This window comes from Phyllobates terribilis, unplaced genomic scaffold (genome assembly GCF_046119375.1).
Source record: "Phyllobates terribilis strain yellow unplaced genomic scaffold, ASM4611937v1 Scaffold_4__5_contigs__length_816908805, whole genome shotgun sequence".
In the NCBI taxonomy this organism is placed as follows: domain Eukaryota; kingdom Metazoa; phylum Chordata; class Amphibia; order Anura; family Dendrobatidae; genus Phyllobates; species Phyllobates terribilis.
The window spans coordinates 133,421,531-133,440,306 of NW_027362764.1; the positions used below are offsets into that span (position 1 = coordinate 133,421,531).

The 18,776-nt window shown below is 40.6% G+C and overlaps 1 protein-coding gene across 1 annotated transcript in view; it reads left to right on the forward strand.

Annotated features, from left to right (window-relative positions):
• LOC141265102 (xin actin-binding repeat-containing protein 1-like) overlaps positions 1-16,385 on the forward strand; it is a 35,885-nt gene extending 19,500 nt beyond the window's left edge. Inside the window, exon 4 of the mRNA XM_073677753.1 lies at positions 8,290-16,385. Coding sequence (XP_073533854.1) covers positions 8,290-15,369 — 7,080 coding nt within the window. The 3' untranslated portion in view covers positions 15,370-16,385. The remainder of the gene's footprint in view (positions 1-8,289) is intronic.
• The last annotated feature ends 2,391 nt before the right edge of the window (positions 16,386-18,776 follow it).

Here is an 18,776-nt window from a genome sequence, read left to right on the forward strand (position 1 = left end):
GGGTCTCGCCTCCACTCGAGGAAGCCCAGTTCGTGTGGGACCCCACGGGAGAAGATTTGATGGGGTTCACCGGAGAAACTCGGGCAGCTGCAGCAGAGCGTACCGAGTGTTGCCGTCAACAGCTGGCAGAGTTCAAGAGAGAGAGGGAGGAGAGGCGGGCCAGAGAGCAATGGGCCCAGACCCGCAGCGCGGAGCAAAAGAGTCGGACCAGAAGGAACCCCCGTGCAGCAGATCGTCCCCGTACCATCGGGACGGTAATAAAGTTTAATGCGCAGCATGGGTGGGGCTTCATAAGGGACCGGAACACCATGGGTGACGTCTTCGTTACTCGACGGGACGTCGAGTCCCACCTGCCAGAGGGTCACAAAGGCCGTGACCTCTACGTCGGTGATGAGGTAACGTTCACCCGGCACAAGTGTGCCAAGGGACCTTATGCCCTCCACGTGCACCGCCTGACGGAGGAGGAGTTGCGGTGTAGGGAGGAGGAGCCAGAAGACCCGGACGGGTTCAAGGCTAGAAGGTACTATGACTAAAATAGTACAAAGGACTGTACATAGTTACCCGTCGGGGTACCCAAGCAACCGTTGCTGCTAAAGTAGTCCCCGTTGGGACCAGTGAACTGTTTACCTGTGTGACCCCTTCCATACCAGGCTGAGGACTGTGAGCAGCCATCCCTTTCCCTTTACCTGGCCGGGGACTGAGAACGGCCAAAATTTCCCTGTACATAGTTGCGCTTCCTAAAGCGCCCCCTACCGGTTTTATATGAGAAACTGTTTTTCAAAAGACTGTCGCACTTTACCTGGTCACGAGTTGCACGGTGACCAGAGGAGGAAGAAAGAAAAAGACGACGAGAAAGTTTTATATATATATATTTTATATGTTTTACATGTTTATAAAAATTTGTATGTTTTGGTGTTTTATGTCTTGCAGCCCGAGGACGTGCTGTGATTTACCAGGGGGGAATGTAGCACCCTCAGGATTCGGCTGCTACAGGGGTATTGCACCTCAACCCAGAGGTGTGATATTCCACTCCCGGGTAAGGAAGGAGTGTGGAACTGAGCTCAGATAGACTGCATGCACTACATACATCCCATTCCAGAGGAGCAGGCCGACGGCACTCCCACTTAGAAATGTGCAGGTGCGACCGAGCCTGTTCCTGGCTGGAGTGGGAGGGGGGAGGAACATCCCATGTAGTGTAGGGGCAGATAGGGGGAGCAGTCTGGGTAGTGATAGGAGCTCATTGGGTGCTGGTCACCTGAGCTCACACATAGAGGGTGTATATAAGGTGGGCACCATCAAAGATCAGGGTCAGACGCAGAGAGGAAGTCAGACGCAGTGAGGAAGTCAGATGCAGAGGACAAGCCTGCAGCAAGAGAGAGAAAGAAACAACAGCCCTGGAGAGAGAGTGGAGTGCAGAAAGACCCAGAGGGGGACAAAGAAGGGACCCAAGAACCCAAATAAGAACACCGGGTGAGGAGTCAGCAGAAGGGTACCGGAACCCAAGCTGGTGGGGGCAAAGACATTCCCCAGCCAGAGACCGGAGACCGTGGGCAGTGTCTGTCACGGTCACCCACTACATTCACCCTGAAGGCACACCACATGGAGGGTCAGGGAACCTGAGGCCAAAGGTTGCCCAACAGAAGGCCCGAGGGAGCTGGATTTAGGTGAATCACTGGTGGGGACGGCTGAAGAAAGGACAGAGGGAGAGCTCAGGGCCACGCTCCGGACTTGTTTGGGGGTTGGCTGGATCCAGGACCTGGTGGACGCAGCACGGCTCGGGAGGTCACTTGGAGCTAGAGTGACCAGGAACATCTGCAGTAAGTAAAGACCCTTAACTGCACAACCCGAGTCTGTCATCATTACCGGCTGCACCGCACCACCACAACCCCCATCCTCTGCGCCTGTCCCCTCTGAGGCTATACCCCTCCCGTTGGGGGTTATCCCACCAAGCTGCGCACCCACCATCAGCCTCAGCGGACCCTGCAGCAGCGGCGGCCACAGTGACCGCATCACAACGGGTGGCGTAGTCGACACAACGAACTTTAATAACATCAGTAAGGACTGCCACATAATACTGAGCTTGACGCCCTGGGCACGGGACCGGGTCACAGCCGCTCGGAGACTACAACCCCCCCATCTGATCCGGTGCCGGGTATTCCCCTCAAAAAGGAATATGTCCCAGGGGGCGCGTCACATGCTCTGATCATACCACAGCTCCTGGGCAGGGGAGGAAGCAAAAAAGTATATAGACATTGCAGCACGAGATCACAAATGATTCTTTTTGTGAGGCAAAACATTTCACTACCTGTTTGCAAGCAAAGTTTTACCTGAAAGAATGAATCATTTGCGAACCAATGCTATCCTGTCTGTATGCTCTTTTGCTTCCTCCCCTGCCCAGGAGATGTGGTATGATCAGACCATGTTCCTGCATGGTCAGACACAGCCATTACACAGTACACAGCAGGGGCACATTTATAAGATTATCTCAGAACAGGAACATTTTATTTAAACACATCCAATTGTGGAACTTATTATTATTCAAAGATCTATTGATTAAAATGTTGGTTAAAATTAACTTTATTTGTGGGAAAACCCCTTTAATATCTAAAAAAAAGTTCCAGTGGCCAGTGGGAAAATATCAATATTTCTATTTTTTATTTTTAATTAAAATTGTGGCTTGGAAAATAAACATTTACTTAAAAAAATATATTGAACACATTTAAACAGTGGGTAATTTTCTGATGATAGCTTCCCTTTAAATCACTTACTGCCTACCTGCAGCTGTCACTAGAAGAAGCAAGGGAGCTCTTACTAGGTATTTCTATCCATTGAACAACTAATACACTGCTCAAAAAAATAAAGGGAACACTTAAACAACAGAATATAACTCCAAGTAAATCAAACTTCTGTGAAATCAAACTGTCCACTTAGGAAGCAACACTGATTGACAATCAATTTCACATGCTGTTGTGCAAATGAAATAGACAATAGATGGAAATTATTGGCAATTATCAAGACACCCTCAATAAAGGAGTGGTTCTGCAGGTGGGGACCACAGACCACATCTCCGTACCAGTGCTTTCTGGCTGATGTTTTGGTCACTTTTGAATGTTGGTTGTGCTTTCACACTCGTGGTAGCATGAGACGGACACTACAACCCACAGAAGTTGCTCAGGTAGTGCAGTTTATCCAGGATGGCACATCAATGTGAGCTGTGGCAAGAAGGTTTGCTGAGTCTGTCAGCATAGTGTCCAGAGGCTGGAGGCACTACCAGGAGACAGGCCAGTATACCAGGAGATGTGGAGGGGGCCTTAGGAGGGCAACAACCCAGCAGCAGGACCACTACCTTCGTCTTTGTGCAAGGAGGAACAGGAGGAGCACTGCCAGAGCCCTGAAAAATGACCTCCAGCAGGCCACAAATGTGCCTGTCTCTGCACAAACGGTTAGAAACTGACTCCATGAGGGCGGTATGAGGGCCCAACCCCCACAAACGGGGGTTGTGCTCACAGCCCAACACCGTGCAGGACGCTTGGCATTTGCCACAGAACACCAGGATTGGCAAAGTCGCCACTGACGCCCTGTGCTTTTCACAGATGAAAGCAGGTTCACACTGAGCACATGTGACAGACGTGACAGAGTCTGGAGACGCCGTGGAGAGCGATCTGCTGCCTGCAACATCCTTCAGCATGAACGGTTTGGCAGTGGGTCAGTAATGGTGTGGGGTGGCATTTCTTTGGAGGGCCGCACAGCCCTTCATGTGCTCGCCAGAGGTAGCCTGACTGCTATTAGGTACCGAGGTGAGATCCTCAGACCCCTTGTGAGACCATATGCTGGTGCGGTTGGCCCTGGGTTCCTCCTAATGCAGGACAATGCCAGACCTCATGTGGCTGGAGTGTGTCAGCAGTTCCTGCAAGATGAAGGCATTGAAGCTATGGACTGGCCCGCCCGTTCCTCAGACCTGAATCCGATTGAGCACATCTGGGACATCATGTCTCGCTCCATCCACCAACGTCACGTTGCACCACAGACTGTCCAGGAGTTGGCGGATGCTTTAGTCCAGGTCTGGGAGGAGATCCCACAGGAGACCATCCGCAACAACATCAGGACTATGTCCAGGTATTGTAGGGAGGTCATACAGGCAAGTGGAGGCCACACACAATACTGAGACTCATTTTGACGTGTTTTAAGGACATTACATCAAAGTTGGATCAGCCTGTAGTGTGCTTTTCCACTTTAATTTTCCGGGTGACTCCAATTCCAGGCCTCCATTGGTTTTTTGAGCAGTGTATATTATGCAGTAAGCTCCATATCCCCATAAGTGACATCTGCAGGCAATGAGCACATTAACTATTAAAAAAAAGTATGTATTTTATGCAAAGCACATAAAGTGACAGTAAATCAAATTGTAAGCTTTTTCTTAAATAGATATCATTAGCAAATCTCATAATTTCCATCATTATTAAAAGGGATGCAGGTTTTACTTTCATTTAAGCTAAGTGAGACTTTGATCCTCTCTGGGAGGTACCATCTGTAAGGGTAGAATTGATTTTATACATACATCTGAATGGTAACATGGTAAATAGAGTTTTAAGATCTAAGGAATTTAAAATATTTGCGTGGAATTGCTGGTCCACAGACTATAAGAGAATCTATTCACCTTTCTTCTTATAAATTAGCAAAATGTGAATTACAAATTTAGTACATTAATTTACCAATGCATTTCGACTCAAAACAAATCATCAAAAAGCAAATCAGGTGAACATTTTCCTCACTTCCTGCCAGCAACCTAAACATTACCACATATAGAATATTATTTATTAGCTATGTAATATGTTGCCACTGTGCATTATGCAGCCCGGATAAAAAAAGGAAAATACATCTGCTTATAAATAATTAAAGAAGCACTCCTCCTCCTCCCATCAAAGTTTTTATCCTTTTAATATATTGCAATCATCATATTATATGGCACTGTGTACTTACAATTGGTCATTTTGCGTTTCTGCCAGGTACTCTACTGTTTTCTTTGCTCTATGTAGAAACTGTAAGTCTCTTGTCCCTGTGTGACTCATCCCCCTCTTCAATTTGTGACCCAGCTGCTCCCTCCCCCCTGCCATAGACTTTTCCAGTGACTCATGACTTGTGCAGAGAAAATTGACCTCCTGTTTCTACATAAAGCCTAGAAGGATTCAGCTAGTCAGTTTTTAATCACGTGATGTCATAGACCTAATGGAAAATAGAAGAATTAGTTGGGTAGAAAGGCAAAATGAGCAATTGTAAGTACACAGTGCTATGTAATATGATGATTGCAATATAGTAAAAGGATAAAATTTTTGATGGGAGTGCTTCTCTAATTTGCAAGAGGAGGACAAAGCTGCTTCTACAGAACTAATTTATTGAAGGTAGAATAAAGACACTGATGCATATGAAGGGTTAATCTGTTATAGGTGTACACAGCTGTTTCTAAAAGGTTAATAAGGGTCTCTCACTACATACACACAGAGGCAGTGGCAGCCATACCACACTGAGAAGAAGGATGTCACAGGGAATATCTCTGTTAATGCTGATTCTAGCCTTCTCCTCCTGGTGATCAATAATACACAGGAATCCATCTAACATTCCTGCTAATATGATTATATCCAATATCGAATAATACAGCAGCACAGATCCCTCTTGTTTCCACCCTCACAGTGGTATCTCTCTGTTCAGAAGCTGGAAGTCTGTTGCCAAAATAGTTAGACAGTGGAAAGCCTGACTTAAAGCGATTCCTTTTTTTTTTTTTAGGGTTATTCCTATCTTATCCTTTCACGGCTCAGTAGATAATAACTCTTTCCAGGCTCTGACCACACACTGTGAAGCTACATGAACAAAATTAACTTAAGATTTAAGAAGAGAGCAAATGTCACTTGCTAAATTGATTCATAGAATCAAAGAATGTTAAAGTTGCAAGGGACCTCAGGGTCATCGTGTTGAAACCCCTGCTCATTGCTGGATTCACTAAACCATCTCAGACAGATGTCTGTCCAGCCTCTGCTTGAAGACTTCCATTGAAGGAGAACTCACCACCTCTCCTTTCCTTAACTTCTATTTAATTTCTATAGAAGTCACATTGTTTGTAAATACTTTTTATGCCCAAAGATGGCAAAAGTATTCTTGGAGTGATACCTTTATTGGCTAACCAGAACAAAATATATATTTGCAAGCTTTCAGAGCACACGGGCTCCTTCTTCAGGCGGGATTAAAAATGAATTAATAAGATAAGAGCACAACATTTAAGATATATTGCAACAAGAAATTTGTTCATTAGGTGGAAGGGGTGATGCCTCTTAAAAATAAGCCAAGGAAACCAAGTTAGGGATTTTGTTACAAATGGAGAGGCAGTGGGAATGTTCTCTTAGTTATCTAGAGTCCGTCTGGTGAAGGTGTGAATTGTACTCATGTAGTGAGTCATAAATCCAGGTGTTAAATTGAGTCATATTATCAAAGAATTGAAAATCCTTATCAGTTTGAATTCCCAAGTTCTTCTCTGTCTGTCGTCCTTAAAATGACCTTTTAGTATTAAGACTTTTAAATCTGTCATACAGTGTCCAGGTCCAGAGAAATGTTTTCCTACATGCATGTCCAGTTCATTCTTAATTGTGTGTCTGTGTAGATTCATCCTTGTTTGTAGTTTTTGCATGGTTTCCCCAATATAGATACCTCCAGGGCACCTTGTACATTGTATCATGTACACCACATTGGAGGATGTACATGAAAAGAAATCCATGATTTTATAGTCCTTGGTATGCAGACTGTATTTGTTGGTATTATGTGGGTACAAGTTTTGCATTTTTTATTGTTATATGGGAATGTGCCGTCACTGATGGTGATGAGAGGACACTTCTGACAAGGAGATTCCTTAAGTTAGGGGGCTGTTTGTAGGAAAGAAGTGGTAGTTCTGGGAATATTTCTTTCAGTTTGAGGTCTCTGTGGATATGGGTTTGAGATCAGCACCGATTTTCCTTAGGATGCTCATGTGGGGGTTGTATGTGACCACAAGAAGCACCCTGTTGTTGTCCTCCATCTGTTTGTAATCCAGGAGGCTGCTTCTTGGGATACTTGTTGCTTTGTGGGTCTGTTCATCTATTATCAATAGATGGTATCCTTGCTGTAGGAATGTATTCCTCAGTGATAACAGCTGTAGTTTTCTGTCCTTAGTGTCTGAACAGATTCAAATGTACCTCAAGGCTTGACTGTAGATGATGGATTTTTTTTGTGTGTCTTGGATGAAAGCTGTTCCATCTAAGATACACCGGACATCCTGTGGGCTTATGGTAAATTGATGTTTTTATGGTGTTGTCTTTGATGTTTATGTTCGTGCCCAGAAAATGTATTTGGGACTGTGAGAAGTTGAGGGTGAGCTTGATGGTTGGGTGGAACATGTTGAAGTTATCATGGAAGGTCAGCAGATCATCTTTTGAGCCTGTCCAGATTATTAGCAGCTCATCAATATAGCGGAAGTATGCTAGAGGTTTAATAGAGCAAGATTGCAAAAACTCCTTCTCTAGTTTAGCCATAAATAGGTTAGCATATTGTGGGGACATTTTGCTGCTCATACGCTACTGGTATAAAATGTTCCCAAAGGAATAGAAGTCACAGAAACAGCAAAGATTAGCCGCTCTGAGCTGTTTTTGTAGATCCACTTACAGTAGTCAGAGCCTGTATGAAGTTATTCCTGTCTCAACCATGAAAAGATGGGAAAATAAATACCCCTTTAGGCTTTTATTGTTAAAATAAAGATTAATTTGATTAATTATGTATATTTAGGTAATTTATATTTTGGTCTCTTATTACATCATGAGTTTTATCAATGTTATCTATAGCATATTAGGTATTACCCTACATATCGTAATTAATTTAAAGTGAACTTCCAGGCAAAAGCTAAAACATACAATCCAAAGTTACACAACCTCGACTGCACTGATCTGGAGATCCATTGGGGTTTTATTGAATGCCTGCAATCTTGTGAAGTGCTCAAGTTGAAAGAAGATGATGTCAAGGCCCACATAGGCTCTTGGTATCTATTTGTGTACTATAAACACACTGCAGAAGTGGCTTGGAGAGAAACCCTCATGAATCACTAAATCAATAAAAATCTGGAAAGTAAACTTTGGACTTATTATAGATGCATCCACATAAGGCCACAGCTTGATGTTTTGCTTTTTCCACGAGGCTCACTTTAATCTGGTTAAAAATGAGAAATTTATAGCCAAAATCGTTGCTTAAATTATTTTCTTATTATTACTATTTAAGATGGCAGATAATATCAAGAAATTATCAATGGATGCTGTTACCGAAAAGAAACATGAGGCTGAACTACCTTTACCACCACCTCCCGACACAGCACATCTTTCTGTTACAGTGCCTGGAGTACAAGAGCAATCTTTCATGCCTCCGCCACCACCGAAAGAGTCATTTTCCAAGTTCTATGAACTGAGACAAGTAAATGAGCTAAAAAGACTCTATCGCCATATGCATCCAGAGCTAAGAAAGAACTTGGAGCATGCTGTATCCAGAGACATTTCCGAACTGTTAACTACTGATGAGCCAAATCAACAGGCTTCAGTTAGCCTAGATGCAGTTTTACCAGGAGAGGTACAGTCCATGCGCTGGATCTTTGAAAACTGGAATTTGGATACCATTGGAGATCACCAGGGTAACCGAAGACTGACAGAAGAAGAAGCTGTACTTGGTGGCAATGTTAAAAACACATCTTTGAAATTTCAAGGCCAGACAAGCAATGGTGGTAAACGGTCCTCATCTGCCCCAATCAGAGAAGATCAGACTAAGGGAGACGTGAAAACAGCTTTGTGGTTATTTGAAACACAACCACTTGACTCATTAAATAAAATATTTCCTGAAGATGCCGATGTCCAGCAAGCAGTTTTAAAAGACCCAGTTGAAAAAGGTGATGTGAGTGGAACCAAAATTCTCTTTGAGACACAGTCACTAGATGAAGTTGGTCGCTGCAACTCTATAGAAGAACATAATATTCTTCAGCTTAAGTCTGAAATACAAGAACTGAAAGGAGAAGTGAATAAAACAATCAAATATTTTCAGACTGAGCCCTTGTGTGCAATAAGAGATAAAAATGGAAATGTTCATGAAATTAAATCTATTTGTAGGGAAGAAACTCAGAACAATGACGTAAAAACAGCCAGGTGGTTGTTTGAAACTCAACCTTTGGACACAATTCATAAGGATACGTCTACAGTTAAGGTTATTAGAGGAATATCATTGGAAGAAATAGCGAAAGGAGGTGTGAATGCAACCAAATGGATATTTGAAACTCAACCATTAGATACAATAAAAGAGAACATTGTAGAAGGACTATTTCATCCCTCTGAAGATGCTGTTCAAGGGGTAGATGTTGGCAAACAGTGCAGTATCTTTGAAAAGCAAACTCTTGATTCCATAAATGATAACACCGACCGTAAATTAGCTGCCACAGAAGAAATATTGCCTGGAGATGTGAAGTCAACACTATGGCTCTTTGAAACACAACCAATAGACGCACTAAAAGGCAGCTTAGAAGTTGGACAATTAAAAAAAGTTGAGCTACTAAATGAAGAAAAAGGAGATGTTCTACAAAGGAAACATGCTTTCGAGACATGTTCTCTAGACAAAATTACCAAAAAAGAGAAGTCAACAGAACAATATGTAACCAGCACAGAGGAAATTATAAAGGGAGATGTGAAGTCGTTCAAAAACCTATTTGAAACACTTCCACATGAGAGTAATAGAAACCGTCAAAGTGTTGAAGTCTCCAGTCAGGATGAAATTAAGTTAGGGAATGTGAAAACAAATCAAGCCTTGTTTGAAAGCACACCACTTTATGCCATAGAAGATAGTTTGGGCAATTACCACGAAGTCACATCTGTCAGTCGGGAACAAGTAATAAGTGGTGACTTTAAAAATTACAAGTGGATGTTTGAAACAAAACCATTGGATCAGTTTAGTGAAAGTAACCAAAAGGTAGATATCATTAAGGGCATCACAAAACAAGAAATTATGTCTGGTGATGTGGAAACAGCAAGATGGATGTTTGAAACACAACCTGTTGACGTCATTCATCCGGATAACAATGTGAAAAATGAACAGTTCACAGCCCAGAAAGAAGACCCACAAAAAGGTGATGTTACCAAATGTCGATGGCTCTTTGAGACCCAGCCTATTGACATGTTATATGATAAATCAGAGAAAAGGCATGAGAAGGAACCTCCCATTCAAGGTGATGTTAACTCTTACACTTGGATGTTTGAAACTCAACCACTTGACTCTATCACAGACTCTAAAGAGCGTCATATAATTGTAAGCACTGCTTCCCCAGACAATCTGGAAGGTGTTAATGTAAAAACAGCCAGGCATTTATTTGAGACAGAACATTTAGATAGTCTTTCTTCTACTAATGAACAGAAAAAAATGATAAGATATTCTAGTCGTGTTGAAATTCAATCAGGTGAAGTCTCGAGGGTGAAAGAGATTTTTGAGTCAAAGCAAAATGTGTGCGCCCCATTCCAAAACACGAAAACTTCTGTAGAAGAAAATATACCAGTCGGTTCAGTAAATAAATTCACTTGGCTTTTTGAAAATTGTCCAATTGACTCTATGACAAGTCAAGAAGATGGGATTCAAGAATTACCTCCTGAAAAAGATATAGAAGGCGGAGATGTTGGAGGGAAAAAATTTATCTTTGAAACATATTCTTTAGATCAGATCCACAAGGATTCTGATGAGAAAGAAATAAACAAGGTGCAAGAAACTGTTACAAGAGGAGATGTAAAGTCCTGTACTATGCTTTTTGAAACCAAGCCATTATATGCAATCCAAGACAAAGGAGGGATGTACCATGAAGTAAAATCAGTAAAGAAGGAAGAAGTTCAAAAAGGAGATGTCAGGGGTGCAAAATGGCTATTCGAAACAAAACCACTTGACATGATCAAGAGGGATGAAGAAGTTTTTGTCATTAGAGCTGTTACACAAGAAGATATTGAAAAAGGCTGTGTCAAGGCTGCCAGGTGGAGGTTTGAGACGGAACCGTTGGATTCTATTACTGACACTGAAAAGTGCCCATCTAGAACAGTTGATGATGTACATAAGGGTGATGTCAAATTTAATAAGCAACGATTTGAATCACAAGAAGCCAACCAGAAGAAATATGTTAGATTAGTTAGTGTCAGTGATGCACAGAAGGGAAATGTTAGAACTTCTACTTGGCTCTTTGAAAACCAACCAATCGATTGCTTGAAAGGAGATGATCAAGAACATTGCGGTATTGTAAAAGTACAAAGAGAAGACAATCAAAAAGGTGATGTTAAGCGTTGTACATGGTTATTTGAATCTCAACCCTTAGACAGCCTGAAAGAAAGCCCAGTAGCTGCTCAAGCTACAGAAGGAATTCCCAAAGCCAATGTGAAGAGTACAACCTGGCTATTTGAAAGGACACCGCTAGATAAATTTGACTTCGAACACTCATCTAACATGGAACAGAAAAAGATAAATGTAAAAGACACACTTGATGCTTTCCTTTCCCATAATATAATTCAGCATAAAGGAATAGTCATTGAAAATAATAATGGTGGGCATGTGAAGATGATAAAATATCAGTTAGCAACACAGACAACGATAGAAATTCAAAAGGAAGAAATTGTTGGAGGTAACCTTCAAAGAATCCTGTTACAGCTTCTCCACCGAACTGATGTAGAAGCTCATGGTCTATTGGTTGAAGAAAGCAGAAGCGGACAAATCATTGCAACTAAATTCAATCTTCTGAACCCTGTCCAGTCAGCAGAACAGGAGGAAGAAAGTGTCAGAGATGATGTAGCCAAAGCCCTTAAAATTTTGCTAAATGAAGATGCTTCTACAAAAACTGGTATCATTATGGAGGAATCAGAAAGTGGTTCAGTAAAAATTATTATCTATGCTCTGTCAGTACACTGTCAATTTAATATGGTACAGCAGGATATTCTCAAAGGAAATGTCAAATCCACAATTGGGAATCTCCTTGCATGTGGCAAAGAAAACAAATTAAAAACCTCAGTGACTCGGGAGCAGAATGAAAAAGGAAACGTCCAGTTGTTCACAAGCTGCATTGAAAAAGGTGATCTTGGATACTTAAAAAGTCTTCAAGTAGAATCAGAATTAGATCCTCTTACAAATTCTCAGAGTGAATCTATACAGCAAAAGGTTACTACCAAGCAATGTAAGCAGTCAACTGATGAAAGCAAAGCAGGGTCAGAATGTGTGTTTGTTACGTCTACTCCTGTGTTCCACCCTGTACAACTTCATAAGAGTGTGAAAGATTGTGCTGTGGATGAAACCATAACAGGCTCAGATGCCCAGAAACCTTTATCTGGATGCAACATAGAAAAAAGAAACATAAGTCTGAGTAGTGCTATAGAAAGCAATACAACAGTTAAGAAGAGCACAGACACTAAGCAAACATCTGAAGAACAGGATACCTCTACGTTGGATAAAAGATTTTTTGCTGTGGGTTCCAACTCTAATACATTGCAAAATAACAGTGCCACTAGCACCGATCTACAGTCTGCATTGCTGGATCTGAGACAGGTGACAGCTGAAGCTAGGACTATCCAAAAACAAGTACAATGCAAGATACAAAACAATCCTCAACAAATCCAAGTTACCAACAAAGAAGCTGAAAGCACTATCATCCAACCAGTCCAAGCAGCATTTCAGGAAGAACATGCAGCAGTAAAGCAAATGGCAAGCGTCGCAACCACTGTTAAAGACAAACGGACATCCTATGCGAGTCTTCACACATCTACGAAAAAGGTCAGTGTTTCTGAGGAAGATAAAACTTCATGTGAGAATAAAGAAATCACTAGAGCAGAAACTAGCAACATTAAAGATGATGTTGAGCCCCCCAAACAAGAAAAAAACTATTTAAATCCCTTTAATGATTGTGACTATAAGGCACACATAGTACAAGAAGAAAGGGATCAAGATATTGTCAGGGGAGATGTAAAGGCAGCTATTAGAGCATTGCAGAATGCTTCAAAAGAGCAGAGAGAAATAGAAAAGGAGGAAGTTATAAAAGGTAATTTAACATCCACCCTTGAATCTCTCCAAAAGTCTAATGTAAATGTATCAAAGGGTGACTTTAAAGCCGCTATGATATACCGAAATGCAGGGCAATCCTATGCTGCATGTAAAAGGAATTCTGATGTTCAGAACAGAAAAGATCAGGATATGGCAAAGTCAATACAATCATCTGATAATGACTCTCCTCCTTCTCCAGCTCCTGTGACCGAACAAGAAAGGTGCCAAGTTCCCAGCCCAAGTGATGTAGAAGCAACAAAAGATGACTTGGAAAAGCAGAATAATCCCATGACAAATACTATAGGTTTCATTGAAAAGGCCTGTGAAGATACAGTAGAAAAAAATGCTAATGTCTCTCAAGTTAGCCAAGTAATACAAAGAAAAAAGCCAGCACTGCCACCAAAACCTAAACACTTGTTACCAGGTGTACGCCCACCACCTAGACCGAAAAACAAGGCCTCCTTAACTACACCATCATCTTCAATTTTTAACCCTTCAACTCGATCTGATCAATGTAGTTTTAAAGGTACACTAGAACCAACCAATATGACAATGCTCATCCAAGCTCCAAGCAATGTCCTAGATGCTTGCATGTATCCTTCTACAAATATAAATCCTGAATCTGAGAAGGAAATGCTTCTTCACAAAGACTCCAAATTATGCAGCCAAAACTATCTAATTACAAGTAAAGATCAGACCTGCCAGGAAGAAAGTGTGATAAAACTTCATCAGAAAAAGAAAGAAGACATATTAAATGAATGCAGTGCTTATTCAGATCCTAACCTGACAATGTATACAATGCCAGAAGATCATTTAAGCTCAATTTCTGAACGAGACATAAACAAACAGAGACTATTTGAAAATTTACATGGTGCAGACACGTCATTAAAAAACTCAGTTGATTTAGAACAATCAAGAACGAATGTTAGTCATTTCGATAACAAGAATGTAGTCATGAGGATCAAGCGAAAAAAGGAATCAGAAGATGCAAAACGCCAACGGTTATCAATTCATATGGATGAAATAATGAAGGACAATGTAAAGACTGCAACAGATATTTTTGAAAATTTGAGAAAACAAGATGAGTTGGAGAAGATTTTGAAAAAAGTAGAAGAATTTGAAGAAAACACCCACACAGTTGATGTAAAATCCATGAGGGGATTATTTCAAACTGTTCCAGATTGGGTGGTAAACTCAAAAGAAAATGCCTCTTCTCTTCCCAAGGAAGAAGAAAGTCAAAAGGATGAAAAATTTCAGCTCAAGAAGGAAGATTCTGAAAGTGTCTCATCAGTGGAACTTGCTTTTGAGGACCTTGAAAGGGCAAGTGCAGAAATCAAACATTTAAAAGAGCAAACCCTAACAAAAATTTTAGAAATCGAAGAAACAATTAAGAAAGCACTTTATGCTGTTTCCAACTTAAAATCAGATTCTGACATTGTAAGTCTTTCAAGTCTATTCCGTGAATCTTTAGGAACATCTACCAACACTTCGAACAACATAAGAAAAATTAGTATTGTTTCTAGTAAAGCAAAAGCAGAAAAACCAACACAACTTTTTGAACAAAAGAATAGAGAAGTTGTAAATCAAGAAAAAACAGAAAACAAAAAATCAGAACTGGATGTGACTACTGGTGTCTCCAGCCGACTTTCTCCAACATCTCCTTCCTTCATTACCATAGAGTCTGCTGCCAGAAAGACTTCTCAGCAAAACAGTAGTTCTTTGCCATCAGCCTTAATTTCAAACCAGAATGGAGACATGCCTCAAAATTTGCACAAACAAGGTGTTGGTGGTAAAGACCAGAATGGAATAAATTCTCTAGAGTGTGTAGATCCTTTTCTTAAGTGGAGTGCATGTGACAATGGACAATCATTGTCATCTGAATCACTCAACATTCCAGCGGTTTGTGAACAAAACTCCAACCAGCCACCAAGTCCCAATTCTCAAAGGCAAAAAAGTGTCTTAGAGTTGAAAACTGGGCAAGAAGGTCCCAAACTAATTGGAACAACAATAGTTACTGAGAAATATGAAGAATCTGATCAGTACGGCAACAAAATTGTCAGGTCCAAGACATCTACAACGGTTACTAAACAATCTGACACTCAAAGTTCTTCAACATTTCAGTTTGTATCTGCTCCTCCTCATTATGAGGTGACTGCTTCTCCTCTTCTTAGAAGACATGTGATCTCATCTGTAGACAACTCCAATAACAAAGGAAATGAAACGGGTGTGGTATTTGTCACTTTTGGTAATTCAAAACCAACTCAGAAATGATTATTTCCTTAAGTGTCTCCTGTAATAATGCAAAGTCAGCCTGCATTATAAAGGCCAACAATATAGATCAATGAAATCTCACTACACATGTACTGTCTCCATGACCTGTTCTATGAATGTCTCTTGGCCAGAGCATTGGTAAAATCATCTTAGGCACTAAAAAAGTGCAAGTAAAGGAACAAAATGAAAAAAAATAATGTGCTAGTGCTAAATTTCAACTGTTTCAGTCACTATAAGTAAGTATAAAATAGCTAGCCTCTAATATAAACGTGCACACTTGGCCAAGGGGAAGAATCTCTTGGCAGTGGCTTATTGTATCACCCATTGGAGGCATGGAACAGCCATGTTAAAAAACCTCTGAAATCTGCCATAGGGAGGCAGAGATTATTAACCACTTCCACGAAAATGGCCAGGCGCTGACAAATTTTATGTTATGGCCAGCTTAACCCAGCTATTAATGGGTCACAGTGGATTTAAATTGGGTGGAATTTGCCCATAGAATGTTTTTTAGAGCACATGATGGTGTCTTATAACTGAAAGATCTTGAAAAAGATACAACACTGATTATATTTCTTTCTTAATCTATAAGATTTTCTATGCATTTCTTAACAGATTTTAGAATTTTAAAATATTCAACATTGTAATTTATTATTTGTAAAATTTTTTTTTTTTTTTTTTTTTAGAATTTATGCATAAAATGTGAAATCTATCAATATATTACCTTTGTATTGTAATTCTTCCCTCATGAAAGTCTTTTATAAATCTTATACATCTCTGTCTGTGATAAGGCCTTTGTTTTTAATGTTGCGTAATAAATATGTATTTGCATTACATCTGTATTCAATGTTTTTGTCCTGACCAGATCAAGTCAATGTAGAAGTGTCCTGATCTAGTACAGCTTGGCATTTTCATATTCTGGTCAAAAGAGTAATTGGCGATTTTGCTTTGTAACCTTTCTTAAAAGATATCCTCAATGAACAGAATTAAAATGGGTTGGCCACAACCTGGATGATTTTAAATGAAGTACTGTAGATCTTGTAAAATAAAAATAAAATATACTCACCTCACGCCCTGGCGCTGTTCTGGATATGTTGGTGCCCGGTATGCCGGGGTTCGCATAACATTGTTATGCCACATGAGTCCTGAAGCCAATCATCAGACACTATTGGGCTGCTGCACTCTCACTTATTGTGTTTGGACAACATTAATGCAATGGAAGTAAGAGTGCATATGCCCAATACTTTTTTTTACTTTTTACAAAGTTTGCTTCATTTAAAAAGGGGATTTCCTGGTAAAAGTAAAGAGCAATGCTTTTAAAGTGGGCATCATCCTCTAGCTTAATGTACCATAAACAAAAATGACTTATTCCATTATGCCAAGTCTTTATTTTTTGTCACCTTTCATGCCCTGTTGTCGATCCATGTCCTGAAAGCAAAGAAAATACTATAGTGTTTATTGGTTGATCAGTGGCTACATTGGATCCATGTATATCCCGCGTCCACTACTAATAAAGAGGTTTTCCATTTCGGAAATTTAAAAAAAATTGTAAGAATATCATAAAAAAGAGCACTACTCACTTTGCTGTTCCCAATCTAGTGCTTCCCAAGTGCGAAACTATTCTGTACTTCCTATTCCCTCTCCAATGATCCCTCAGCTGATCGCAACAGTGACCCACCTCAGCCAATGACTTGTTGCAGCTGGCCAACAGTCCCTGAGATGGGACGTCATCACTGTAGGGACTTTGCAGCCCTGGATCAGAAGTGGCATGAAACTGGTGAGGTCGGTATTGCTTCTTAAATTAGTTTAACCCATTCTGAAGCATTAGAAAAATGTGGAAGTGGACAAGTTAAAGTCTAGATGAAAATGTTCTCTCTTGCAGAGAAAGAAAACACCTTGATCCAAAGTAGGTGCATTTCATTAGCAAGCACTTTGTGACCAGTTTAATTTAAGTGCATAACCCCTTTTATAAATAAATCATTGCATTTTACTTATACAATGCAACTGAGTAAAATTGCTAGACATAACAGAGATGACCATCACCATTATACTTTATGGCCCTGTCGGCACATGTGTGCGAATCCCATTTTGCAGGGGGGTTCGGACGCAAGCGTAACTACAGGTGCATCTCACAAAATTAGAATATCATCAAAAAGTTAATTTGTTTCAGTTCTTCAATACAAAAAGTGAAACTCATATATTATATAGAGTCATTACAAACAGAGTGATCTATTTCAACTGTTTATTTCTGTCAATATTAATGATTATGGCTTACAGCCAATGAAAACACAAAAGTCTCAGTAAAGGAAAATAATTAACAAAAAAACATCTGCAAAGGCTTCCTAAGCGTTTAAAAATGTCACTTAGTCTATTTCAGTAGGCTCCACAATCATGGGGAACACTGCTGACTTGACAGATGTCCAGAAGGCAGTCATTGACACACTCCACAAGGTCCCAAAGTTACAATTTTCATTTGGAAATCAAGGTCCCTGAGTCTGGAGGAAGAGAGAAGAGGCCACAATCCAAGCTGCTTGAGGTCTAGTGTGAAGCTTCCACAATCAGTGATGGTTTGGGGAGCCATGTCATCTGCTAGTGTAGGTCCACTGTGTTTTATCAAGACCAAAGTCAGTGCAGCCGTCTACCAGGAAATTTTAGCGCACTTCATGCTTCCCTCTGCCGACAAGCTTTTTGGAGATGGAAATTTCATTCTCCAGCAGGACTTGGCACCTGTCCACACTGCCAAAAGTACCAATACCTGGTTAAAAACAACAGTATCACTGTGCTTGATTGGCCAGCAAACTACGGGGTATTGTCAAGAGGAATATGAGAGGCACCAGATCCAACAATGCAGACGAGCTGAAGGCTGCTATCAAAGCAACCTGGGCTTCCATAACACCTCAGCAGTGCCACAGGCTGAGCGCCTCCATGCCACGCCGCATTGATGCAGTAATTGATGCATCGGAGCCCCGACCAAGTATTGAGTGCATTTACTGAACATACATTTCAGTAGGCCAATATTTTGAATTTTAAAATCCTTTTTCAAGCTGTTGTTATAAAGTATTCTAATTTACTGAGATAATGACTTTCTGTTTTTATTGGCTGTAAGCCATAATCATCAACATTAACAGAAATAAACACTTGAAATAGATCACTGTTTGTAATGACTCTATATAATATATGAGTTTCACTTTTTGTATTGAAGAACTGAAATAAATTAAGTTTTTTGATGATATTCTAACTTAGCGAGATGCACCTGTAAGTACACCCTAAGGCTCAGTTCACACATCCGTTTATCCTCTCAATTTGTCGGCTCCGGTTTAAAAAGACAAATGAGACATATAAGCAGAATTAGGATCCTGTGAACTCCTGCTTCATACAGAAGCAAAGAGGCCCCATTGATTTATATGGGG